This window comes from Carassius auratus, chromosome 39 (genome assembly GCF_003368295.1).
Source record: "Carassius auratus strain Wakin chromosome 39, ASM336829v1, whole genome shotgun sequence".
Taxonomy (NCBI): domain Eukaryota; kingdom Metazoa; phylum Chordata; class Actinopteri; order Cypriniformes; family Cyprinidae; genus Carassius; species Carassius auratus.
Genome location: NC_039281.1, coordinates 2632968 through 2660887, shown reverse-complemented (window position 1 = coordinate 2660887; position 27920 = coordinate 2632968). Strand labels below are relative to the sequence as shown.

The following is a 27920-nucleotide window of genomic DNA, read 5'->3' as shown; positions in this document are numbered from 1 at the left end:
CATCTATAACATTACCAGACTGTTGGGGTTCAGTTTAAGCGCATACATTGTAATTGTATTGGGAAAAGTCTGGTGAATGCACCTGTGTGAGGTAAGTAGGACAGAGCGTCCCTCTTTGATGACACTGTGGATGCAGTTCCACAGTGCTCGGCGTGCTTTGGGGTCCATTCCAGTGGTGGGCTCGTCCTGTAACCAAAAGCACAGCAAGACTCAGAGTCGGCCATAGGAAGCACACACTGAACAGCAACATTGGCGGGAAGAACACCATCTCATCCCTCTCACTATTGTATTGCACGCTCAAGTGAACCGAAACAGGCTTGCTGAGTCTTGAGTGTTCTTATGTGATCTTTGTGTAATCCACACACTATGATGCCTCTCTGAAGACCGAGGCTAAAGAGTTCAGGGTAATTTAGCTCTAGGGGTTTATTAGACCTGAACTCCTTATACAACCAGAGCGGGAAACCCAGCTGAGAGAATAATCAAACAGTGGTCATATGATCCAGACTTATGTTGTTTTTGTTGATTAGTTTGCAGACTTTCACCCTAGGAAACGTAAGACTTTGAGCCAGTTGTGTAAGTGTCTTTGTGTGTACATGTGTGTGTTGCACATACCAGGAAGACCACTGGTGGGGCTCCAATGAGTGATATGGCGGTGGAGAGTTTGCGCATGTTGCCACCGCTGTAGCTTCCTGCTTTCTTGTCCATGTACTTTACGAGGCCCAGTTTATTGATTCCCCACTCTGCCACCTGCCCAAGGTACACCACATTAGTAAAACTAACAACACTTCCTATTGTGGTTAATCTCGCAAAACATTTCATAACATGAAATGATTTAAAGAATAGTAAATCAATATTTAAATTTTGGTGTTAGTTTATGCTCTGCTCACCTCACAAACTTCCTTCTCAGGTACACCACGCAGGATGGCGTAGAATTCCAGGTGTTCCCGTCCTGTCAGCAGATCGTTGATGGCATCAAACTGAGGGCAGTAGCCCATGTTCTGATGTACTTCATCTATTTCTCTGAGTATACTGGAAATAAGAAAAAGCAGCGTCATCAAAAAATGCATCCACAGAATTGTAAAATGAACCTATTAAAAAAAATAATAATAAAAAAAAATATATATATATATACACACACACACACACACACACACTGCTGATCTACTGGGATTTTCACACACAACCATCTCTAGAGTTTACATAGAATAGTCAGGAAAATATCCAGTGAGCGGGAGTTGTGTGGATGAAAATGCTTTGTTGATGTCAGAGGAGAATGGACAGACTGGTTAGAGATTATAGAAAGGCAACAGTAACTCAAATAATGACTTGCTAGAACCAAGGTATACAAAATACCATCTCTGAATGCACAACACGTCGAACCCTGAAGCAGAAGGCCTACAGCAGCAGAAGACTACACCGGGTGCCGCTCCTGTCAGCTAAGAACAGGAAACGGAGGCTACAATTCACACAGGCTCACCAAAATTGGACAATAGAAGATCGGAAAAATGTTGCCTGGTCTGCTGAGTCTCGATTTCTGCTGTGAAATACAGATGGTAGAATCCGAATTTGTCATAAAGAACATGGATCCATCCTGCTTTGTCTCAACGGTTCAGGCTGCAGCTGGAGGGGGAATGGTGTGGGAGGTATTTTCTTGGCACACTTTGGTCCCTTTAATACCAACTGAGCATTGTTTAAATGGCACAATCTACCTGAGTATTGTTGCTGACCATGTCCATCCCTTTATGACTATAGTGCAGGATAATGCACCATGTTACAAAGCTCAAATCATTTCACACTGGTTTCTTGAACATGTTAATGAGGTCACTTTACTAAAATGATCTCAATCCAGCAGCTTTGGGATGTGGTGGAGTGGGAAATTTACATTTTTTGCAGCCGACAAATTAGCAGCAACTGCCTGATGCTATCATGTAAATATGGACCAGAATCTCTCAGGAATGTTACCAACACATTGTTGAATCTATGCCACAAAGAGTTCTGAAGGCAAAAGGGGGTCCAACCTGATACTAGCAAGGTGTACCTAATAAAGTGACCAGTGAGTGTATGTGTGTGTTAATAATAATAAAAAAAAAATATATATATATATATATATATATATATATATATATATATATATATATATATATATATATTTTTTTTTTTTTTTTTTTTTGTTTGTTTTATTATAATTTATTTATTATATATTTTTTTACAAAATACATATAAACTAAGCTTTATTAAGGAAGTAACTTTAGTTATAATTACTGTCTTTACCTTTTCCCAGCCAAGAATGCTTCTCCTTTGGTGACCACAGAGTCTCCGGTCAGCATTTTAAAAGTACTGGTCTTTCCAGCTCCATTTACACCAAGCAGACCAAAGCACTGAAAGACAAAGGAAAGATGTCAGTTTGTGGCCTTACAGTAGACAAGACGAGTGACTCATTCGGATGAGACTTATCATGAGGCAGCTGTCATAAATTACCTCTCCTGGAGGAATACCAACACATAGACGATCAACAGCAGGCTTCTGTTTCCGCTTGTACACCTGGAAAAGAAAAGGATGACAGATTTTAAGAGGGCACCCTTTATTTGACTAAATGTGAAATACTAAAGTTGATGTCTGTGATGATCAGCCGAGGATCTCTGCTGACCTTAGTGAGTTGTCGGAGTTCAAGAATGTCTCCCTGTCCAGCTCCACTCATGATTCTCTGCCTCTCTCTGGCCACATCCTCATCCTCCTCTCCAATCGGACTCAACTTGGCTCTTAAAGACCTGCAAGAATTGATCATACCATCAAATTAGATCTTCTTAATCATCTAATCCGTAATTTCATTAGCAATTCATATTAATGTAATTGGTTTCAGAATATCTTGTGATGTTGCATACTTGGCTTCAAAGAAGAAACGATACTGGATAAGGACTGTGATGATGAAGAAAACCACTCCTTCCACAGCCATGGCAAAAAGATTCTTGCCCACCATGTCCCACTCCAATGGAGAACGGAAACTGTTTTCACCTAATAAGGTAAGAGCATTCAGCATCTGTAATATTTACCCTTGCAGTAGTTACAGTTAATACAGTCAATGCAGAACAAGCTTATGAGGTCAAACTCTGGACTTCATTGCTTTGTATTGGTATATATCTGTGTCAAAAAAAAATTTATGTACAGCAGAGCAAGCTAATCTTACCAAATCTCTCCAGAGCGTCAGCCATGGCCTGATTCTTCACCATGTCGATGAGACCTCGGCCAAGGCAGAAATGTGGAAAGATGAGCAAAACGTTCTTCAGGATGTCATTAATGCCACCGATCTCCTGCAGCAGGGGATGACGAGATTAGAAATCATTATATGTGCTTGTAAATTACTGCTAAGAATAGCAATAGCAAGATAAAATTTAGGATGAAACAAAAAAATAATAATCTTACATTATTTCCAAATAACTCCATGACAAAAGTGGCCACGCTGCCGTTGATCCCAATGAGGATGTTGACGCTAGTGAGAACCACATAAGCAGTGCTAGGGATTTTGAAGAGGAATGAAGCTGGGTACATAAGAGGAGTGATGGACCATCTGAAGAGAGACAAGAAAAAGTATTTATTACCGGGGAAAAGGTTATTTGCAAATTGGCAGTGTTTTGAGGGCCCATTTCAGGCCCCAATCATATCTTGAGGGAGGGCTCTTTTCGCTAAGGAAGATTACCAGATTGTGTGCTGTGTAAAGTATAATGTATAATCCCATACAGGGCCCCAAAGGGATCTTTCCATATCTGCAGAATTTACACATACAGTAGATGTGGGGGTGCTCTTTTACTAAAGGAAATACAAAGAGGCCCCATGTGGGACCCCCAGCCATGTCCAGGGATGAAACTATCTAGGAGACATATTTTTCAAAAGACAAGCACCACTCACATCTACTTTTGAAAATATATCCAAACATACTATATATATATATATATATATATATATATATATATATATATATATATATATATATATATATATATGAATATATACCATATATATGAATGTTCTATATTTATTTGATATGTGACTTATTTCTTTCTATTTTTTATATTCAATTTCTTTCCCATTATCTTCAGAAAATGTACCTATATGTACTTTATAATTAATTTTTCTTATGTTTATTATATTTCATATCTTCATCAGAAAATGTACTTAAAAGTACTTTGTATTTTTGTATTTTGTATGTTATATTCTATTTCTTTCACAATTTATTGAGAGAATATACCCAAACATAATTTATAATGTGATGTTTGATTTTTTTAATTATACTTACAAATTTGTTTGTAATAATTAAAAAAAATCTATTTTTACCGTTTTACATTTTCTTCAAAAATGTCCCTAAACATACTATATAATCACCCCCCCCCCATTTCTATGTCATATTCTCTTTAAAAAAATGTTCTCAGATATGCTTTTTAATGTTTTTCCTCCTATATTTCTATTAGAAATTTTCTTTAAAAAATGTCCCCAAACATACTTCATAATCTGCTTTTTTTCCCCTACTTTATATATATTTTTATTTTTTTATAAAAATAGTTTAAACTTGTTTTTTCTGTTACTGGTTATGGAATATATTGTCGGTACCTACATAAATTATCACTTTATTGAGCTGGTACTTTTGATATAAGTGAATGTCTTGATCTGTCTTTTTTTTACCCATAAAGAAGCAGTAGAAGGGCAAGAACAGGCAGGTTGCTGGTGGAGACGTAGGCTTTTTGTTGAAAGCACACAAAGATCACGATCACCAGAGTAGCAGGGACGACATAATTGCACTGTACCAGAAAATAGACAGAAATGTGCATTAGAATTTTTGGATCAGCAGCCAAGTAGGTGAGTGGTGCATTATGAGATTTGAGAGCAAAACCAGACACTCACCATATCCCAGAGAAAGTTGGCCAGCCAGTAGAGCAATGGCTGAACTCCACTGATAAACTGCATGTGCTTGGCCTTATTGACTCGCTCCTGAATGAGAAAGACAACAAAGCTGGCGGGGACAAAGGACATGGCGAAGATCACACAGATGGAAACCAGCACATCCACTGAGGTAGTCATTCTGAAATGCCAAAATCAGGGTTCAGAGATTAGAAAAAAAATGACCAATGCACTTAACCTTATTTACATTTAATTTTAATCAATGTTTCAATGCTTACAGGGCCACTTGAGAAAGCTGTTCCTTGGTCAGATTGAGTGGATGGTTGAATGTAGTGATGCCAAACTGACGCGGGTCTTTGCCAGGTGGTAAGCTGGCACGAAAGATACCATTGTTCATTACATTGAGGAAAGCTCCAATACTGTGCCAGCCCTTGTTATTAAACCATATCTGAAAACAAAAATGCCAATAAAGATCATTCCAAGTAGATTTATTTAAAATATAAAATAGAAATGGCATTCATCCAATTGTCACTCACCTTGACATTGTTCTTGGTGTCCAGTCCATTGATGAAGGCAGACAGGCTTTTCAAGAAACGGTCGGTCGCTGATCCGGAGTCCTAAAAGAGTAGGATAAGAAACGCTTAATGCACTATTCCTGAGAAATATTTGATTCATTTCCCAAATTCCTAACATTTTGGCTCACCTTCCCCAGTTGGAAGATGTCCCTGACTCTGGAGATGGCATCATCAATCTCCTCAGCAGGAGGAAGTACCTGAGTGCTTCTAGCGCCCAATGAAAATCCTCCATATCTGAATTCATTCACCCATATCTTGTTCTTTAAGCTATGAAAGAAACAATCCTTTAATGTGTTAAATGATGCTGCTAAACTATTTCAGTTCATGTGGATAGACAATCAGGCAATACCTTTTCCCAATGATCTGTGCATAGGTCTTCACTAGATAGTCTGAGATGTTTCGTCCCGTCAGGTTCTGGAGGGTCTCAATCTCACTGATCTTAATCTGAGGAGGTGGCAATCCACCTGCACCAGCAGGGCATTCTGGGAGCATCTTCTTTTTGCCATTACAGCTGCACTCACAAGCGGGCGATGGGTTGTCCATGGTCCAGTTTTTTGATGTGAAAATGTCCATCATACTTTCTGCCACTTCTGGACTAGACCATTCCTCATCGCCCATTGTACAGGGAGCATCACTGAAAACATGGGAGAAGACAAGCTTCGTTTTTTACTGAATTGAAAATAATAGCAGTTACAAAAAGTTTCATATACTGCAAGTTACTTACGGAATTGGTTCTCCTTCCATGCATCGTGTTCCAAAGCCAGGATCATCTAACAAAGCATTGAGTAATTTTTGTGTGCTTGTATCATGTGGAGCATCATCACTGTCACAAAGAAAGACCATATTTAATCTAAATGGTTCCTTGCAAGCATTTTAAATGCATGTCAAGTAGCGCATGTTGTCCTTGTCATACCTGATGAACGTAAACTGTTCTTCATACATCCATGGATTAAGAGCCAGGCTGGGATATTTTCCGAATGGCGGCACAATAAGACTGAACACCAGTGCGATGCACACAAACACAGCGGGAAGAACAATCTGCAAAGAGAATCCAAGTGAGTTGATCAAAACTGAACTGTACCGACATGGAATATGTTTCCCAAAAATTTGTAGTGCATACAGTCTACTTAGGCTTATATTGTTTTTGGGAATCATAGAAACCATTGACACTAACCGTTTATATGATCTACTTACAGCCTAAGTTTAGTTTTTTAATTGACTATATTTCTAATTTCTTTACCTGTGCAAAGAAGCCTTTCGTTGAGCGCCGAGCATACAGCAATCTCTTCCACAACAAAGCCACAAACTGTTGCCTCTTCAAACTCCAGCCTTTAACCTGATATGATCCTTTGCCATTGGAAACGCTCAAATAGTCTGTCTCTTTCGATTCTGGCAATCAAATATATCAACGGCACATTTAACAAATTAAAGTGATATTTGGCTCGCTCTACTGTAATGATACAGTATACATGTTTTAGGATTTCAAGGTCTACCTGGATCACCGTAAGAGTCGTTGCCGTCAAAGTTATCATCTTCAGTTAGGGGTTTGAGGCAGCTCTGGTGGTCAACACCAAATGCGTGCTGTCTATGTCTGCGCACTGGTACAGTTCCATCTAACAAAATTAATAATACAAGATTAGATCTTTTCTGGATTTTCGTCTTTTAACCGCTCATTCCATTTACTAGAGAGCTAATAGTGAGGTACACATTTACCAGAAATGATTTCTGTGTCAACTCCACTGTCCTCTGCCACTTTAAGGAATATCTATAAAGACAAACAAGTACTATCATTAGTAACTTGCACATGTTGTTAAAAATCACTGCAAGCATCCTAAACCTTTTCTTGACAGATAAAAGCCAAGACAAGCTAAACGTACCTCTTCAAGTGTAGTATCTGAGACGCCATAGCTTGAAATGCAGAGGTCAGCGAGGCGATCATCCAGGTCATGGAAGAGCTCAACGAATGCACCATCTTTGGCAGACTCGTACGGCAACACATATGTGATCTCATGACCAAGGTCTTCCACCATGCGGGCAGCGGGAACATGCTTCAGGATTAGACTGGAGATGAGGGCTACATCGACAGGAATAACGGGAGATTCGGGCCATGTAGTTCCTGCAGAACATATTGAACAAAGTGAAAACTTTAGTGAAGATTCAGTTAGTATGTGATGAACTGAAAAAGTAATCCATCATTTTAAAGCTTGAGGTCCGGTGGTGTCTTACCAATCGCTGTGGCGGCTTCGCTCTCTTGGTCGCTTCCTAGACCAGCATCCGAACTGTTCTCGGACGCATTGTCATCCTAGAAAACCAATGAAACAACAGTGTTTAAAATATTAGCTTAAAAACTAATACATGTAGTCCTTGGGTGCTTTTGCAAACTGAAATGTACTCACTTTTTTAACAAAGGACACATTGCTGCCTGAGTTCCTGCAAGAACTGAGAGAAGGCTCAGTGTTTTTCTTCACCAAGGTAAGATAGTATCCAGTTCCCAGTTGAGTTTTAAGATAGAGCGAAGATCCCACACAACAAAGCTTTCCATGGGAGATGATAGCAATACGATCACCCAGAATATCTGCTTCATCCATATGATGGGTGGAAAGAATGATAGTCCGACCTAAAAAATACCAAAAGTCCACAATGATTCAATACGATCTGATGGCATCTTCTTTGTTTTTAAATACAAAACAAATGGGGGTAGTTACCTGCACGATACTTCAGAAGAAGATCCCAGATGCCTCTTCTAGCGTATGGGTCCACACCAGCGGTGGGCTCGTCCAGAATAACAACCTTTGACCCTCCAACAAAAGCAAGGGCTACCGAGAGTTTCCTCTGCATACCACCTAAGGAGCACAAAAATGTAAGTTTGCAACAAATCAAACAACTAACAAACCAGAATTTCAGAGGTCATAATGCCACACACCGGACAGTTGGCTGGTCCTGGATTTGCGTTTGTGTGGAAGGCCGGTATCGGTCAGAATCTGCTCTGTCTCAGCCTTCACTTCCTCCTCAGACAGACCCTTCAGACGGCCGTAGAACCAGATGTGCTCTTCTACTGTCAACCTGAAATACACAAGGCCAAGCAAAGGTTGATAGCATATACAGAAATGGTTTATACAACCTTACCATCAACTGATATGTGACTTGTTTTCAAATCATTTTTCTTGCAGGGCCTGATTAAAGCACTTACATGCTGAATAGCACGTTGTGTTGTGGACACACTCCAAGGCTCCGTCTGATCGAACTGAGCTCTGAGCGAATATCTTTGCCCATTATATATGCAGTGCCAGAAGTGGGAGGGAAAAGGCCCGTTAGGATAGACCTAAAATATTGAAGTCAAATTGGAGGGTTAGATATTTTAACCATCAAAAACTAAATCCAAGCAGCCATTACTCTAATCCATATGCTTCCTTCAGAAATCATTCTAATATGCTAATTTGAACAGTAATACATTTTATTTATTTATTTATTTTATGAAAAAAAAAACTGAAATGTGAACTTACATGGTGGTGGTTTTTCCAGCTCCATTGTGACCTAGGAAAGAAGTTATTTGCCCCTCATAGAATCCAAGTGTCAACCCATCGACTGCTAGTTTTTTGCCATGACGGTAGACCTTCACAAGATTCTTAATGTAAACTCCCAATTCAAGGTGAATGGGTTCCTCTTCAGTGCATACGGCTTTAAAAAAATGAACACAAAACACAATGAATCAGTTGTTGTTTAAGATTATATCTAATTAAAAACTCAACCAGATATGTTATTAAACATAGCTACACGTACCAGTGGCTTCTTAATATTAACCGCCTCTCCAAAATAGTATAGTTTTTTAAGCTTTTTAATCAGTATTCGACCAAAACATGAAAATAATCATCAGTTCAGATTTTTAATATTGGTGTATCCCTTATATATATTTAAAAAAAAAACTTACCCCCAGCATTGCTCTTCTTTCCATGAACTGCAGTTTTGTTTGTGTTGCTCTCTCCAAACCAGTAGGATTTAGTGAAAGGGAAGTACCATGGCCTGGGAATGCCATACTGCCCCGGGAACACGGTCTCAATGTACCACGTCATGACCCCATACAGGAAGGCATCAAAGTACATAAGGATGAGGCAGGTGGTGAGGTTATAGTTGTCTTCTTCCACGGGGCTAGAGAAGAGGTTATTCCATTGGATGCCCACACCTTGCTCCTCAAACAAGGCAAAATACTCACAGCCAAATCCAAACGCCACTGGAGACAGTAAGCTCTGTGGACACAACCAAATTAGATGTAAGTGGTGGTGTTTTTTTCCTCCCTGAAGTACACATAAAATGTTAGTCATGTTTTTTGGTTCACAAGTAAATTGTAAATAAAGAATGTTTAGATATTTTACTGGAAAACTAGACAAGGTAACTGCCCAGGATCAATCCACCTCAGAAGAGCCTAGGGTTAAATACCTTGGACAAAGTAATCTCTTCAGCGCTTGCTCACCTCTAACTAGACTGTTGTGTTTGTGGCCCAGATCTTTAATTTGCCTCTAGAATTTAACTAGTTTAAACAAGAACACCCCAGAGAAGATTCCTTGTAATCTAGTGACAGGAACCAAAGCCTACAATGGGTTTAAAGTGCGATTTTACAGTTAAGACATTCTCATCGCACCCGTAGGTCATTTTAGATAAGGAGAGCAGTATAAATTAGTTTCCTTATGCAATATACTGTACGATAACCTAATGCACTTGGCTAACAATCGATGCTGCTGCACACAAACACATTTGCACTTTGTAACTGGTATTTTTTAACAATTGTTTTGCAGATGGTCATAAACTTACAGCAATGATTTTGGCGCTGAAGCCCACGTAGTCTTGCCAAGCCACACAGAGCACATAAGGCAAGTAGAGGGTAAAGTAGATAATGCCCCCACAAGCCGCTGCCAGGTTGGCACGTGCAAACACTGTACTGATCAGGAAACACTGCATGATGGTGACCACGGCGAATGACCCGAGGAAGAGGAAAACTATGCCGGGGTCACTATAGGGCAGGAGATTACCCATCTGGAAAGGTAAAATAAATCAGGTTTATTAACTGTTTTGCTTCTGTTAATGATGATTTCTTAAAGAATGCCACATAATGAATAATAATAATTATTACAATGAATAATAAATATGAATCATGGTAACTAGAGGCTATATTTTAAATATACAACTAAGAAATAAAAATGAATAAAAATCGGTAGTTTTTGCTTTACACACACACACACAGACACATATACAGGTGCTGGTTTAATTAAAAGAAATAAACCATTTCAAATATATCAGTCTGTGTGTAATGAATTAATATAATATACAAGTTTCACTTTTTGAATGGAATAAGTGAAATAAATAAACTTTTTGACAATATTCTAATTATAGGACCAGCACCTGTATGTAAAACAAAATTACCAAAACCTAAAAATGAAAATAGAAATATTGATAAAATTATATAATATATATATATATATATATATAGAAATATAATAATATCTCAAAGATACTAAAATAACATTAATAATAGTAAAAATATTGGTTTACTGTACATAGTATTATTTATTTATTTATTTATGTATTTAATATTATAGTACAATTTATCAATATTTTGAATTAGCCTTTATCTTTTATATTTCAATATTTAATATTTTATCCATTTTCATATTTCAATTTAGCTTTTAATAAATGTTTTATTTCAGTTTTAGTAATTTTAGTAAATCAACTTCTTTTATATTAGTTCCTTGCTAAGGCAAAATGTAAACATTTCAGTTTCTTTTTCTGTTTTTTTTTCTCCATGTAATAGTTTTAGTAATACTACTAATAATTATTGTTGTTTCTATAATGATAAGTAGTACAATAAAAAAAATAAGTATTCAGATCAAATAACACTAACGGATGATGGAAGAATAATGGTAATTAGGCACTCCTAACAGAAAAAAAGTCAGAAAAAAAATTCTAAATTGCAATAAAGTATAAATAATTTGTAATAATAAAACTGACTATTGAATGTGTTTTGTAATGGAAAAAAGTGCTCTCCAGAAAACAACCTGTCTTAAGATCTGCTGAGGTCTTATCAGTACCTTGAGTAGCAGAACCAGCAGCCCTGCGCTGACGAGAAGAGGGATGAGGCTGCTAATGAACCAGCTGAACCACAGGATTCCATTGTCCAATCCCATAATCCTCATGGTCTCTTTTAGCCGGGCCTCCTTTTCATAGACAACACCTTTGATGATGATGGCCACCGAGTACATCCAGGCCAGAGTCATGAAAAGCGGCATGGAACGGCTCATAATGCGAAGGAAACTACAGGAAAAGAGTGGAATATTTAATAACTGTTCCTACTGTTTTTTCCTTCAAAGGGGGAATAGTTTAATGACATTCCCTTCATAGTTTGCCATCTCTGTTATTCGATTAGGTTTATTTGCAGTGCAGGGGAATGCTTACATATCATCTACGTAACATGGATAAGGCATCTGTTGGATGTAAACACCGGTCTTCTCTTTGGTCCCGGTAACCGCTCTGATGATGCCGTGTTCAACTACATCCTGAAGGTAAGTAAATCCTCCCCAAATATACCGCAAATCCTCAAACGGATCAGCCCTGGGACCGGGATCCCAATACCTGGCAACAAAAAAAACAATAAGCATGTGATTTTACAGCATTCTATCTATTCTGTCTCCATCATTGGACAATTAAGGAAAAAACAAAGACGTACCCATCTTTAATCTTGTTTGTGCGCTCCACGTTGTCAATGTCCATGCGGATCTTGTAATTGACATGCGTGGGAAGTTCAGAGCTGTTGGACTGAACGTCCAGAAACACAATTCCCGCCCAAAACTTTCTGTTATCCAGGAGGCCCATGGACTCTTTCACCAGCTTTTCCTCTGTGCTAACAGGTTCAAGTTTATCCAGGTTTACACACTGTAAAAAAAAAAAAAAACAACACCATTAAATCACAATGTGTCTTTATTAATTATTAATTAGTGAGCTGATCTTATTTGACTGTATTAGACATGCACGTGCTATGGGAATCATGTTTGGTTGTTGATGTAGTTTGTGTGAAAGTGTGTACTGTATGTGGGAGACAGATGGATTATGAGATAGAAAAAATGTGTAGGAGGAGAGAAAAAAAGGAAAAGGTAGCATGAAAGAGAGGTGTTCTGACCTCCATGAAACGGGATATGCTCATTATGGCCTGGTCCGTCTCATTGAAGATGTCCCGCCATGTAAATGCTGTTCCATGGGGACGCGTGTCCTCGGAGTGCTTGGACAAGAAGCTTATAGCATCCTCCACGCTCCACTGAGTCCCAGCCAACTGGGCACTGAAAAAACTAGCAGTGGCATTGTTTCGAAGAAGCGTCTGTGTTTGGACGAACAAAGAAATGGAAATTAGACTGAGCTTCAACATTGGTAATGTTGACTAGTTCCAGTTTTGCACTGCAACTTCCAGCCACATGCAAGCAGTAATAATATTAAGGCATATCATACCCGCATCAGATCCATTTCTTCACTGTTCTCCATGAAATTCCAAACCTTCGGTCTGGCTTCTTCCCACATTCCTCCTAAATCTCGTAGAATTCCGAGCTCCTGAAACGTCTTGTTGACCTGGGAAAGAACAAGGGTGTTAATCAACAAATCCTAAAGTACCATGTACATATGTGTTTTTTTTTTTTTTTGGAAGTTTACCTCATGAATGATCTTCTGTGTTGCAGGGCTGTGTGGCGTGTAGAGGATCTTCCCCATCAGGAGAGGTTTCAATGCTCTCCAGATCATTCGAGAGATGGGACTGGCTTCCATGTTCTTCATGAAGTTGTTACAGTACGGAGCTAGGAGCACAATACATGAGAATCTGCATTAAAGAACAATCGAGCCTTCATTTAATGTCACATACTCTGCATCATACTTCATATCTGGTGGACGTACTGGTGGTGTTGTCATAGACTGAAACGGGTTCGTCATCACTGTCGTTGTGGCTGCCGAACAGTGCCTGGAAGTTGCTGTCCTCGTACCAGTTGAGGGATTTGATCTTGAGGCCGCCGCCTTCTGGATGTCCACACACGATTCGGGACACAGCCTGGTACATCAGACTCGGTGAGCCCGTGGCATTTTCTGTCAGAAACAAGATTTCGTTTCGCAGGTCACTCCAGCTCCTCATACTGGCCAGCTAAAAAAAAAAGACAGAGGATACAATTGGAGTCAAGAAGTCATATAATCACATAACAAATTTACTTAAGAGGTTTGTTAAACAGACATGTCGTTTTTTAATATTAAATTGGTATGCATCTTAAAACAATAAGTTGAACCAAAAAAGGTAAATTCTCTCATCACTTTCTCACCCTCATGTAGGTCCAAACTCATGTGGTATTTTTTTTTTCTGAATCGATACACAAATGGCCCTAGGGCCTGTCAAGCCTAACACATCTCGCTTTAGACAAACAAACCCTCCCATGAAAAGCTGGTTCTGCTTTTTCAACGCGCAAAGGATTTTGTTAAAAAGAAAATCAAAGTCTATCATAAATGCACTATTAAGCTGGGAGGTTTGCTTTTCGTGGTTGGCTGACAGGAAAAGAAATGTTATTCTGTGCTGGTCATGACATTTCATGTTCGAACAAACCCAACTGCCCCAATAAAACTTAGATTTTTTTAAATTAATTGTATTAATCTTAAGGAAAGGTCTCAAGTGTGTCTTCATGTAATCTGATTGCTGTTTAAGAAAAACGACTGAAACATCTTATTAGTGATTTTCCTTTCCTATAGGTGCTTTTTCAATCTCAAGTTAACTTGAATCTTTGAAAGTAAGAGAAATACAGACATGTTTTGGTAAGCACACTACTCTTGCTTTAACTGTAGTAGACAGTATCTACACAGAGTACATACAGTAGTACTTACAGTTAAACTAAAACAATAGTAGGCAGGAAACAGTAGGTTATTATTATGAAGATATTGACTGAGTAGAGAATGGCTTCTCCGGGTCAATCATTTTAATGCAGGTCTGGATAAAATTTTACAAGATCAAACCATGTGAGCCTTACGGATCTGACTCAGCAAGCAAACAAGTCACATGCTGCTAATTTTGTGTAAAAGTGCACAGAGAATGGAGGGCGGAGGGTGCAACAGATGTCCTACTGCAAAACAAAACACTCAAACTGAGGGGGAGAGAGCAGGAAATCAAGAAGGAATAAAATGCTATCTTAACATCACAAAGCTGTACAGAGGGGAAAAATATGCAAACTGCTTTTCTTTTTTCCTATTTTCAGAATAAGTAGAACAAACTCTAATAAGCTGATTTGGTGCACAAGAAATGTTTACACCAAAGATGTTTTTGCTGCTTAAAAGTTTTGTGGAAATCATGACACAGCCATTCAAAATGCTTTGACAACCAAGCTTATTCTGCAATAACATTAAATTAATCAAAAGTGACATTAAAGACATTTCTAATGTTGCAAAAGATTTCCATTTCAAATGAAAAAAATGAAAAACTTTTTATCAAAGAATCTTGAAAAAAAAAAAAGTAGTAAGCAGCACAACTGTTTTCAGCAATGATAATAATGGGAAATGTTTCTTGAGCAGCAAATTAGTTATATAGCATATTAAAATGAAGACTTAAGTAATGAGGCTGAAAATGAAAACAGAATTGAATACCATTAATTATTCCAACATTTTGAACATTATTGTTCACACACACACACACACAAACACACATATATATATATATATATTCCATATAGAAATATATATTATTTCCATATCTCTTCTGTAATTTTGCTTTTCAAGTTTTTACAAAAATACCGATCAAGACAATGTTTTCTGCACTCCAACACACTGAAAGTTTCCTAGAATTCACCATCCATCTCAAACGTGAAAGTGAGCCAGCAAACCAGAGCAGTGGGTTGCTTCATTCACTTAGACCCGTAGCCAAATATTTCCCTCTCAGCTGAGCAGAAAACAGAGGGGCTTTTGTATGGACAAACAGGTCATGAACACCCATCTCACTCCGTTAAGCAAATGTCTTTATTGGGGTTTTTGGAAACTGACTGCTGAGTAGATTGTTACTTTCTCTCTGGATGCTTGTTCAGCTGTGCTTGGTTGGTTGTATATCTGTTCAGTTGGGAGCTGAAACAACTTTGTCTCCCTCCCACTGTGCACTGCTACAGCTGGCAAATGAGACATTACCGAACCCATCGACACATACAGGCCCTGTGTGACACATTTACTGCTGCGTCACAGGCCCAGCAGTTGTCCTCGCCATTAAATGTCACTTTTACTCTTATGGGATGATTTTAGAGTCATACTGTGTGCAGTTTGAATTATTATAGACAACGTTCACATGCATTTCTTCGACAGTTCGCAGGACTGCTCAGGAACATTCTGCCTTGTCTGTAGTGATAAACTAATAGACTTCAATGGTAAGTGAATAATATGAGGTCTACCTCCACAGCCAGTGATCCCAGGCTCTCCAGAAGGTTGTCTGTGGCTTTGGCAACTAGACGGACATCAGTGGCATTAGTCCTTGTGTTTGACTGTAAAAAGCAGAGAAAAGATTAAATACACTTATTGAAAAAAAAAGTTGGTAACTTTCTTTTATATATATATATATATATATATATATATATATATATATAGAGAGAGAGAGAGAGAGAGAGAGAGAGAGAGAGAGAGAGAGGTATAGTTTAAATTAATATTAAATCTGTTTGTTACATTATCTACAATTGGATTATGTATCATATATGTATAATATATAACAAATATAAATAAAATGGTAGTGCATATGTTTATTTTTAATTTAAATAATTTATATTTTGTTTTACACTGCATTAGATTAATATATATAACAAATTAAAAAAATGTATATATATATATATATATATATATATATATATATATATATATATATATATATATATATATATATATATATATATATATTTATATGTTTATATATGTTTAGCTATATGCATATGTTTATTTATAATTTAAATAATTTATATTTAGTTTTACACTGCATTAGATTAATATATATATATTTAACAAATAAAAAAAATATTATTTTTTTAATTGTTTTTTTTTGTTTTACATTAAGTTATTGGATAACTATGTAAATTAAATATTATACATAAACCTGAAGAAAAAGTTGAAGTCATTTACAGATATACGTTTTGGTCATTAACAAAATTGTGTCACTCGGTTTACATGATTGTTCTTGTTTCTAATTTGCACGTCTGTAAATGATCAAAGAACCATTCATGCCCTGCATTTTATGAGCCATTGGCAAGCGAAGTCAAACTAAGATGACATATTTATTTGGAATTCCACTGCACTCACTTCTTGAGAATCCCAATGATGAGTCAAAATCATATGTCACTGACCAGTGTGATCTATGAGTCAAACTGACATTGAGCTGACATATTTCTCTTCCATACACATAGGAAGAAGTAGAAGAGAGGAACTGAAGCTGTTCAAATGTCCATCTGTGCCTTTAGGCTACAGTATATACTAAGGTAGGTGTTTAGGGCAACATGCAATGACATGCATCCTCCAACGCTCTTCATAACCAGCCAGCTTGCTCTTTTTAATTTCTTTCTTTTAGCTGATTGTTGTTTGTGTCAGTGCATGCAAATGATAAAAGTCACCTGGTTCTGTTTTTAACAACTCAGCAAAAGTATTGGAGGAGGGGAGGACACTATTGCACTGCCTTAGTAGATAAGATGATCTCACCCTAAGAAGTGCATCTACCTAACCTGGGCGAAGGTTTGACGCAGAAGTAGAAATCAGACTTAAGCCACTCAAGGAGAAATTTAGAGTGTAAATTAAATCAATGTAAATTAAGAGTTTAATTTAAACCCTTTCCAGACCATTCTATACTGGCCATTACTGTAGACATTTACATTCCTTTACAGTAAAACCATTTGTGTCATCTGTAACACAAAACAAATTATGTATAATCTGGACACCCTTATCAAAATTAAAGAAGTGTAGTGATGGTGCCAAATGGTAGAATGTAAAAATATGAAAATTATATTTTGCATAAAGAAATTAAGTCTCTTTTAGGACCATTAGGATTTTGTGCACTGCGAAATTATTTTCTTGACTAATAAAAAATAAAATAAAATGTTGTGCCTTTTTTTTTTTTTTTGGTAATTACTCTAAATTGTGATTATTTGATTAAGGTATTTTAATGTCTAAGTTAACAATGTTATTGTTTTAACCCTGAGAAAATGACCATTTCAAAATACAGAAAAGGAAATGTAATGTTGAAATAAATATGATAATGATAATAAAAATTTAGAAATTGAAACCACGTGTATCAAATCTGTTTATTTTGATTCACTGTACCATTTTTCTTACCCTAATAGGTTTGAGGAAATCCAAGTTGGACTTGAAGTGTCTCTCGGCCTGGTCTAGCCAGCTATTGGGAGAGCTGCAGATAAGGTCCTGGGTGAATCTTGCCACCCTTTTGTCTGATATGCTCACAAAATCCTCAAGTGTGGTGGAGCTGCACATGTCCCTCAGATGGACGCCAAAACCTTTGATCAGCACCTAAAACACGAGGAGCATTGGTGATAAGCAGTAGATGTGAGAGCAGATAAAAGGTGAGGGGTTTCGGAGATAGAAGGGGACAGAGCTGTTCATATGACCCGTGAGTTTGTTATCAGGACAAGGACAATATAAGGCACTCAGCCTAGATGTCTTGAGTACACATTGCGAGGGTACATTAGGGTAAAATTAGGCTGCCAATGGTCATTTAGGAGGACAGTAGATTGCGTAATGCCCTGAGGGGATGTCTCACAGCTAACAGCTGTTGATTTACAAACAAAAATCAAGTTGCATGCTGGTTCCTAGGGGCAATCTCACAGTATGTGTGGAGGTAAACTATCAAAACCAACCTAGAAACATTGAATATGCCTTACAAACTCTATACAGCTAATTACAATAGTCATGTTCACATTTATGCTATAAAATTATGTTTTTCCATTCTTACCTTTTCAAGATTTACATCCGCGTCCAGCACATTCTGTACATAATTATGGGAAAAGGAGGCGTTTTGTTGGAGGAACGTAGAAAGGGTTTCATTTTCATGCAGGAAGTCCTTCAGCTTGAAACCTAAGGACAAACAGACCACTTTAGTGTGTGCATGTTAAGTGCTTTACAAAACCACCATACAATGGCTATAGTTACTGCATTTCAGCAATTTGACCAGACTTTTAATTTAAGGAGACCTGCACCCGTGTTTCAGGATTAATGTTTTTGGAAACAGACCCACATTTTTTCGTTACTTTACATTCACTTCACATTTTTACAAAACCGCAAAAAACTTTCTTCGCAGTGCATGCGCTCTCATGCGGAATTTCAGCGCTGTTCATTCAGCTGTGGAGCCTTTGTGAGTGTTAACTACATACTCGTGTGATCTCCTGCAATTTCTTTCCTCTTTCAAGTGCATGTCTGAGCAGGCCAGCTAGAGCGGTTCCCTGGGTGTGGAAAGAAACATCGTCTGATCCATCGTGTGATTCCACAAACAATGTACACGAGTCTAGTTGTCTAAATGTTCTGAAATCTAATCCAGAGAAATTGGTCAGTCTTGCATAAGACTCCCCTTCCTTTCTTAAATCTGTGGCATTACACTATCATTCAATAGTTCGAAGGTTTTGTTTTGTTTTGTTTAGTTTTTTAAGAAATTAATACTTTTATTTAGCAAAAAGACATTAACTCATCAAAAAATGGACATTGTTACAAATTATTTTAATTTCAAGTAAATGGTCTTCATTTAAACTTTCTGTTCTTCAAAGAAATGGCTTTCAACATTAATAATAAGAAATGTTTCATGAGCAGCAATTCTGAAGGATCATGTGACACTGAAGACTTGAGTAATGAGACTGAAAATTCAACTTTGTCATCACATGAATAAATTACATTTTAAATTTGATTAAAATAGAAAGCAGCTGTTGAAATACTAACAATATTACACCAAATGACTGTTTTTATTGTATTATTTTTAATAAAATAAAACCTTAATAAAAAAAAAAAAAAAAGACCTGAAACTTTTGAATGATAATGTAATTCCTTAAGTCCTAAATTTTTTTACATTATCTGATGAATATGGTGATTCACATTTGAAACAATAAACCTCAAATGCCGAGATGGATCTGCTGAAATTCAAAGTCTGGTCAAATTGAAAGTTTTTCAGATCCCCTTTTTTTTGATGAAATGAAAGTGATGAAAGTGGGGTTAAGTCTGTAAATTTGGGGACATCTCTAATGTTGCTAGACAGTAGGCTAGCCTCTTTCTCCAATCCATACGTCTTAAGTCATGGAAAGTGTAATCATTCACAGCTACAGTATCGAACAACTACCTTCGATTACCCTCACCCAGAGCAGCCCAACTGTCTCCAGGACTTCCATCTGTGCTGTTCAGGAAAACAAAGCCTGGAAGTGTGTCCATTAGAGAGGGGTTTCCTGAACTATTCAATCACTTCCCCAGTAATAATTATTTTCAAAAGAGAGTAAAGGGGAAGAAATAGGGGAGAAAAATGGGGTCTGAAAAGACATGTGCAAGGATCTTCTGAAAAGTCATGGCCAATTACATCTGTTAGGTCTTTTTTTAGACAGGGCAGGTATATGCAAGCTTAAAATGGGAAGGTCTAAATGAGCCATGGTGAAATCAAGATACGTATACGTAATCCAGTTCTCAGACAGTTTCATCTTATGTCTTGAAATTTACACTGACATTCAGAAGTTTTGGTAGGTTGGTAAGATTTTTTTATGTCTTTAAAAGATACTTATGCTCACCAAGCCTGTATTTATTTGATAAAAAAATATTACTCTTTACTATTTTAATATATTTTAAAATGGAAATTCTTCCTGTGATGAAGAAGCCATTACACCATTATTCAGTGCACAAACCATCTAAGTGGTCGCCATTCAGAACAGCTAGATGAATACAAAAGTCATATGCTCAAATAAACACTCATTTACCAAAGAGAAATCTATTACACCTATTACATTATTCTTATTAGCATCATATTTTTCTGCATGAATGTTTTCAACATTGTGTACCATTATGAGGATAACGTAAAGCAGCTTTTTAAAGCTCTTTGTGAATTTAACATCACAGCTAATGACAGCAAATGATGTAGGTGTGAATGGGTTCAAGCGATAACTATAACCTAAACCCAAAGAACTCAACTCTTTCATGTCTGTTACCATTAGTTTTAATCAAAAGAGGAGAATAACGACAGAAATGAATGAGATGGCAGCAAGCGGATGCCACCATAAGCCCCACAGTGAGTGGATGGCGGGTTCAAAGCATTCCTATTGTCATTATCGTGTCTCACACTGTCGTGCATGAAGCTTTAATTTTTAACAGGTGGACATTTTCTGAACCTATATTTAAAGCAACAGGAATGCTTATAGTTAACTGTGTATTTAGGTACAACAACCTTTTCTCCATTAGGCAGAGAATTGCAATTAAAGCGTGAGAATAGAAGTCCGTGAACAGGAAGACACTAAATGAATAGGGCAGGTAATGCCAGAGGACTGGCTTTTGGGATGTGTGTGAATATTTACACCCACACTGGGCCTGAAAGTGACTTGCCATGGCTTGTATGAAAGGCTTGATCCGTCATTCAGCCACCCACCTCCTCCTCTGCCAGTCGAAAAATGTCACTTTCCCATCAAATCCTCACAGACTGACAGGTATTAACCTTTTAGTTATGTATTCAGTTAGGGATTAACTGGTAATTAGAATGAGTCCATTTATGTTATGTGTAGTGTTTGCTTTGGAATATTACAATTGCTGAAAAGGGCACAAAACATGACACAGTTCAGCCAAAGAAAACAAAACAAAAAAAAAACATGCCATTTATGCACTCTTATGTAATTGCAAACCCACATGACTCTTTTTGCTTAGTGGAACGTGAAAAGGAACAAGCTAAAATGTAAATATTTAAGTCATTTATTACTAAAAAAAACTACGCTGCAGGGCTCACTTGGTCTCATCTGGTCATTTGCATATTCAAACTTGATGAAAATGTCAAGTTAATCATGTTTATGTTTTTATTGGTTTCTTAACTCCGAAGTTTGAATATAAATTGAAATCATAAGTTATAATGTGGCTTTATGAGACCTTAGTGATATGGATCACTTATAATGTTTTTTGTCTGAGCTTAGTCACTTATGATTTCACTTTATGGAAAAAAAAACAGCATTTGATGTTTGGAAACACAAGAGGATATTGCTATTTCTTTAAGAAAACTTGATGTTTCAGTTAATTCGACTGTACTCACCAGCTGTGTTATTTTGCATGACTTTTAGTGCACCGATTAGCTCCTTGAATCCGTCTAAGCTTTTGTCATTTTGACTGTACAGTAAGATTTTCTTGGCATCAGAAAACAGACGTGAGATTCTGAAGAAGAAATCAAAATTACTAACAAATTGCACTTAGTGACTTATATAACATATAATTGGCCACATTTCAGAGTTATTTCGAAATCTCCAGCTGTAGGCAACAACTTACATGGAATCATTAAAGTTTCCAACGATTCCTGGAGATTCCCCAGGGGTTGGGTGTCGGAAGCAGGGATTGTTGGCATTGCAGACGATGCCCTGGATCCAGGGCAGGGTGCCTGCTGAGGGCATGGCTTTGTTGGGAAAGTGACCTGTAATAAATAAAAGGAGAGAAAATTGTCTCTACATTAAGGCTTTCTTCGAAAGCAGAAGAGAAGAAAGTGTACACGATAAAATTGACACATGGACATGATGTGCCAGATGAGATTTTCCTTCTGTGTACATGTATATACCTGTGCTGCGGCACATCCCCAATATACAGATAAATGTCACGTACCCTTAGACTGCCTTATCTTCCCACGGACCTAAAAAACATCAGCAATCATCTAACTCTCCATCCCTGGAGGATGTGTACTCTATGAAGGGACCTTATCGAGTGATTACCTAAGCGGAATATGTGACCTATGTTCCCCCACAGACTCACTGTTATTTCTGTAATGAGTCAAATATGTCGGTCCGCTATCAGTCAACCTTAAGACTGCCAACTGCTCCACTGCTGAGCACAGCAAAGATAAGATAATACTTAAAGTATTAAGTAATCAATCCAGGAGCTATTTGTTCAATTCCACATACATTTATTTAATTTCAAATAATTGATCATTTGTTATATATACACATATATTTTAGGTCTATTTTTTTATTCATCCGCATAATCTTTATGGAATCTTTAAGGGACTTAAAAATGCTGGATTCTGAGTCTTAATCTTGATTATAACTAACATGTTGGACATCGTTCTTTCTGTCCATTTAATCACTTCAGCAAGAGAGGTTGCACCTTGACTGTACGTGCATCTGACAAATCTATTTGTCCATCAGCACACTCCAGACTTGGGGAGAAGTGAAATTCTGCACAGGACCTCCCATTTCCAAACGGACACATCTGCACGTCAACAAGCCCTCATGACCAAGGCTCACCGTTCCCCAAAGAAGAACAGAAAGTAATCTATCTATTATGGTACAACATTTAATGTATTATGTCTTTTCAAAGGCCACTAGTTAGGGATTGGGTTTTAAATTCCTGGCTAGTTTACAGCTTTGCACGAGTAGCATTACTCGGGGCACTGTGACATCTTTTTATTTCAAACTTTTATCAATTAGAAAGCCAATCAAGCATGATAAAAACTCAGGTGCTATAAAACAAGACATAATGATACACTGAGCAAACCAGTTAATAAATGCAGCCATCAAAGTCACTTTACTATCAAATAGTAGCTAATATTAAAATGTAGACAATGTTGCGTTTGTTTGCACTCTAAAATGCAAATATGGCGCTCACTTTTTTCTATAGGGCACTATTTAAATCCCAGCATGCTCCTGATACCCTATCTTTCTATACATCAACTGTGACTGACACAGCACAGATTACTTAAGTTATCAGTGAGAACTCATAAACACCCTGCAAGTTTGACACATCTGATAATGATACACCATTAAAAAAAACGTGCATTTTCGCCCCGTGTGCACCATGTATTTAGGTTATGCAATGCAATTTATAAGCACAGGTTGCATTGCAAAAGTGTTTTTGCATACAACACGTGAAAGCCAATGTTAGTTTTCCAATGCCATGTCAGGAATCTAATATAACAAAACAGGATAAATGCTCACAACACCATTACTTCTAAAATGTTTTTTTTTTTCTTTCTTTTCACAGGTACAAAACTGAGGAGTGTACTTACATTCATGTTGCTCATAAGGCGGGTAGTTCAACCTCACAGTGATCAGGATGAAGAAAATAAAGAGAGGCCACACAATCTCCGTCAGCAGTTGGAGCTGCACAAGTCAAACACACAAGGACAAAAACAGTCAGCATTTTCTGTAAAGTGCAGACACTGGAGACCATCTTTGGCCCTGGTGAAACATGACTAATAGAGCTCTCTGAAAAAAGCTCTCAAGCCACTAATGTCTAAGGTATGAGCTTCTGGTGTGTAATGTCATCAAGGGCAGTTTTTTATTAACAACATTTATTATCAATACATGACAGGGGATCGATCAGGCGCTCCAGATATAGTAGAACAGCAGACAGGATCATCCACTGGGAACATGGCCTGTCTATATAGACCCAGTCTGACCACTCATTCTCCATTTAGCACTTTTGTGGGTTATGCTTATATATTTTAAACCAAAGAAAATCGCAAGCGCATCAGTATTGAACTGTTTTAAACCATTAAACAATACAAAATTCAATTAAAGCACTTTCTCATGCAAGATTTTAAAAGTACCAGGTTCTACCATGTTATTCTGACATTTACTATGAAACAACTATGTTTTAAATCATCTTGGAAGTACCTTTTAAATGCACACACTTCAGTACCATTTAATACATCAAAATGTTATAGTATAGTACAACCAGTGTGCTTTTTGTAATGGTTTTGAGGAGGTGGCGATTTGAATTCAATGTCTGTCTACATTTGCATCACTTTTGCTGATAGGAGCACCACATACATACAGTTTGCATGTACATTTACCTGAAAATCATACTATAACAGCATTCTGTATTGAAACGATTTTAAAATCGTAAACAGCTCAAGATTCTAGAACTGTATTATAAGGAATAAAGAACTGATACATTTTGATAAAAAATGACTCAATGACTCAAAAATGACTCAAATCTGAAATCATCTCCTGAGGCAAAATGTTGATCTCAAAAAGCAGTATGAGTTTAAATGAGTTATAACAGTTACAAATTTGACTTTACTTTTTAGCAAACCATAATGTGTGAGGTTTGCATTAAATGATTTTTGATACTGAATCTGCTGTCCTTACCGTTTGTCTCCTTCTGTAGGTGAAGTTCTTCCACAGCAGCAGACCCAGCTGAGTGGAGATAGACATCTTCACTCGGGTCCCTTTTCACTCTCAGCTCTCAACTGCAATCACACAATGGAGACACGCGGGTTAAAAAAAGGCATCCAGCAGCGACCAACATAACAGCTCAATAGTCCAGGACAAAGTGCAACCCTGCTATCTGAATCTCTGTTGCTCTCTCACGTCTTCCCTTCTCATCTCTCCTCTCCTGCCCCGTTTTAGGGAAGGCCAGCCTTTCTTTTTTCTTAGAATTCCTGAAAGTGGTGGACCTTGTAGTGTCAGAGTTCCATCAAGCAAGGAATTTAACGGGCCATTAGGGTCTCCGGGGTAGGTAGCTTCACTCTTAACAGCCATGTTTGATCAAAGAGCTTCATTTAAAATGCACAGATTTGCTGGAAGTCAGGGAGAGAATCTGTGTCCTTGCTCGATGTTAACGACGCTATTCAAATGTGAAAAGGTCCAGACATTCTTGAGTGATCTTCATTGTTCTCACTGTCTGACCCTGTCAGTGATTTAATCAGGTAGCCCAAAACAGAAATAATCAGGTTTGTGATGAGCTTGGATGGATACAAAACTTTAACCTGTAAAACCTGACATCTGGAAGAATACTATAAAACATTTTATGGAGTTTTTATAAGCTATTCTAAAAGGACTTTTACTTGCTAAACTGTCAATCAGATGTAGTTTTGTACAACAGGGTTTTTGTTTTTGTTTTTTAGCAAAAATTTGATCATGCTGATAGAGTCCTTAAAATGATCAACAAGCATTAAATATGATACAACAGGTTTTATAGGGTTAATCACCTCAATCCAAAGGTAAAAAATAAATAAATAAATAAATAAAATCTCATAAATATCTCTGGAATACACAGCAATATTATTTTACATTTACATTTATGCATTTGGAAGACGCTTTTATCCAAAGTGACTTACAGTGAATTTTTTTCTTTCTTTGTATTTTTTTTTTTTTTATAAGTATGGATGATATCAATTAGACGAAGTTTCATATAAAAATATGTGAAAAGTCAAAAAAATAAAGCCGAAAATAAATAATTGACAGTGTTTGGAATTACATATATATACCCGCACCCTTCATCACCCTTACAGACCCCCAGCACCCAGTGACTTTTGGGAATGTTTAGGTCAGTGCTTCCCAAACCTGTCCTGGAGGCCCCACTGTCCTGCATCTTTTGTGTGTTTCCCATATCTAACACATATGATTCCACTCATCAGCCCGTTAGTAGAGACTGCAAAAACTAAATTGGGTAACTGATTAGAGAGACATACAGAATGTGCAGGGCAGGGGGTCCTCCAGGACAGGTTGGGGAGCCACTGGTTTAGGTTATTCTATATCAACATGCACAGATCAGGAGAGGACATGACTGTACCCGTGCAGCTTTCTATGCATTTTTATATTTAAATCATTCTTCTGGTTATTAACTTAATTCCAGGCGTTTCCCATTGTGTTCAACTGAAACGCTTGAGGCTGTATGATACTCTGTGAGAATTCAGACGTCACTGCTTTTCTTTCCCAGCTACTTGCACGATATGTCTTCCACTGTTATAGACACAGGTGCTAAAAAATAGGTAGGTCTATACATTAAGTATACAAAATGTTTCCTTTTTTAACATCCATTTCCACCTATTTAGCTTGGCTCAGTTTTCATTTCTACTTGATTGCATGGTTTATACTCAAATTTCTGTAATCCATCCTGAAGTAGTCAAAAGCGAAGTTAACTTTTACTGCAAGCAGTGGACTTGTCATCACTTTGATTTAACTTACTTTGTTTTTACAGTGTGTGTTTATTTATTTATTTATTATTATTTTAACACATTAAGAACTGAACCTTCGTCTGTCTGGTTTATTGTTCAATGTTGCTGTTCTCATCCAGGACTTCTGATCTTTCTGCCCGTCGATAAGAATCACACGTTGTCATCTTTTGCTATTTGGTGTGATTTTTGCTTAAAAAAATAAATAACTTACATTTTATTTCAGAGGCTTTACAGATGTTTGTCAGTTAAATAACAACTGTGTGTTGCACAATTTCATTTGAAGTTTTACTTAAAAAAAAAACAACAAAAAAAAAAAAAAAAAAAAACGTGGTGCCAGTGGAATGAACTTCCATTCAAAGATTTCCTTTGACAACTTTTACTTTCGTCATAACCGCTAAGTTATTGTTATGGTATCTGTATTGGTTTCAATAATACGCCACCTGAAACGCTGCGTCTGTCGTTCATTTTCTATAAAAACAAATTAACGATGTTCAAGAAAACGAAGCATAAATGTATCTTACCAGACGCTGATGACCTTTGATGGACATTCGCTGTAATCCCAATGAATCAGATGTATATTCGTCCTTCCAGACTCTCGCGTGAGGAGCATCTGAAGGTTTTTATAAGCGCATCTGCTCTGAGCGCCGGGGTTACTGTCGGTCATCCAGTCTGCTGCACAATTTCACTCGGGCTGGATCAACACGTGGAGCCCAAAACAGCTCTTAAACCGCATAACTGCAAACATCTGCTGACTAACGAGTGCCATGAAAACAACACAGGGATGAAACCTATCTCTTCTACTGGTGTTTGGGCAAATATGACACTTTGTTTGCTTTATAATGGCCATAAATGACAAAATCTCATGCAGTCATGGGATATTACAACACTTGGCACATTCCTGTTTCATTTTCACTCCATTGGGAATTATTTATTTGGATAGAGTTGATGGGATGAAATAAGCACCCGTGTTTTGCGATATAAAATCTCTGAATGCAAAAAAGGACCATAATCTGCAAAGAAAATAAAAAATAAAATAAATTATATATATATAATATAATTATACCACCACTCAATTCTGATGTTTTAATACACACACACGTATATAAATGATAGATAGATAGATAGATAGATAGATAGATAGATAGATAGATAGATAGATAGATAGATAGATAGATATAAACATAAGAATTGAAACCTTTTATGAGTACTCAAAAGGTATATTAAAGGGGTCATATGATATGATTTAAATATTTCCTTTCTCTTTGGAGTGTTAAAAGCTCTTGGTGCATAAAGAAGATCTTTAAAGTTGCAAAGACTAAAGT

General features: G+C 37.2%; 1 protein-coding gene across 1 annotated transcript in view; it reads right to left on the bottom strand.

The window, feature by feature from the left end:
- Positions 1-27268, bottom strand: part of abca1b (ATP-binding cassette, sub-family A (ABC1), member 1B) — a 30435-nt gene extending 3167 nt beyond the window's left edge. The window contains exons 1-44 of the mRNA XM_026225109.1: positions 27120-27268; positions 24788-24888; positions 23701-23794; positions 21975-22116; positions 21745-21863; positions 18445-18566; positions 17811-18002; positions 15896-15985; positions 13389-13629; positions 13152-13291; positions 12954-13070; positions 12631-12825; positions 12181-12386; positions 11910-12086; positions 11546-11768; positions 10272-10493; positions 9394-9709; positions 8969-9143; positions 8656-8787; positions 8389-8528; positions 8171-8308; positions 7862-8082; positions 7692-7767; positions 7343-7581; positions 7179-7230; positions 6959-7078; positions 6706-6854; positions 6379-6503; positions 6190-6288; positions 5815-6099; positions 5594-5732; positions 5427-5507; positions 5169-5338; positions 4894-5071; positions 4675-4790; positions 3421-3565; positions 3185-3308; positions 2883-3012; positions 2648-2768; positions 2479-2541; positions 2272-2378; positions 888-1029; positions 613-747; positions 83-186 (exon numbers count right to left, since the gene is read on the bottom strand). Coding sequence (XP_026080894.1) covers positions 83-186; positions 613-747; positions 888-1029; positions 2272-2378; positions 2479-2541; positions 2648-2768; positions 2883-3012; positions 3185-3308; positions 3421-3565; positions 4675-4790; positions 4894-5071; positions 5169-5338; positions 5427-5507; positions 5594-5732; positions 5815-6099; positions 6190-6288; positions 6379-6503; positions 6706-6854; positions 6959-7078; positions 7179-7230; positions 7343-7581; positions 7692-7767; positions 7862-8082; positions 8171-8308; positions 8389-8528; positions 8656-8787; positions 8969-9143; positions 9394-9709; positions 10272-10493; positions 11546-11768; positions 11910-12086; positions 12181-12386; positions 12631-12825; positions 12954-13070; positions 13152-13291; positions 13389-13629; positions 15896-15985; positions 17811-18002; positions 18445-18566; positions 21745-21863; positions 21975-22116; positions 23701-23794; positions 24788-24853 — 6368 coding nt within the window. The 5' untranslated portion in view covers positions 24854-24888; positions 27120-27268. The remainder of the gene's footprint in view (positions 1-82; positions 187-612; positions 748-887; positions 1030-2271; positions 2379-2478; positions 2542-2647; positions 2769-2882; positions 3013-3184; positions 3309-3420; positions 3566-4674; positions 4791-4893; positions 5072-5168; positions 5339-5426; positions 5508-5593; positions 5733-5814; positions 6100-6189; positions 6289-6378; positions 6504-6705; positions 6855-6958; positions 7079-7178; positions 7231-7342; positions 7582-7691; positions 7768-7861; positions 8083-8170; positions 8309-8388; positions 8529-8655; positions 8788-8968; positions 9144-9393; positions 9710-10271; positions 10494-11545; positions 11769-11909; positions 12087-12180; positions 12387-12630; positions 12826-12953; positions 13071-13151; positions 13292-13388; positions 13630-15895; positions 15986-17810; positions 18003-18444; positions 18567-21744; positions 21864-21974; positions 22117-23700; positions 23795-24787; positions 24889-27119) is intronic.
- Between the last annotated feature and the right edge of the window lie 652 nt (positions 27269-27920).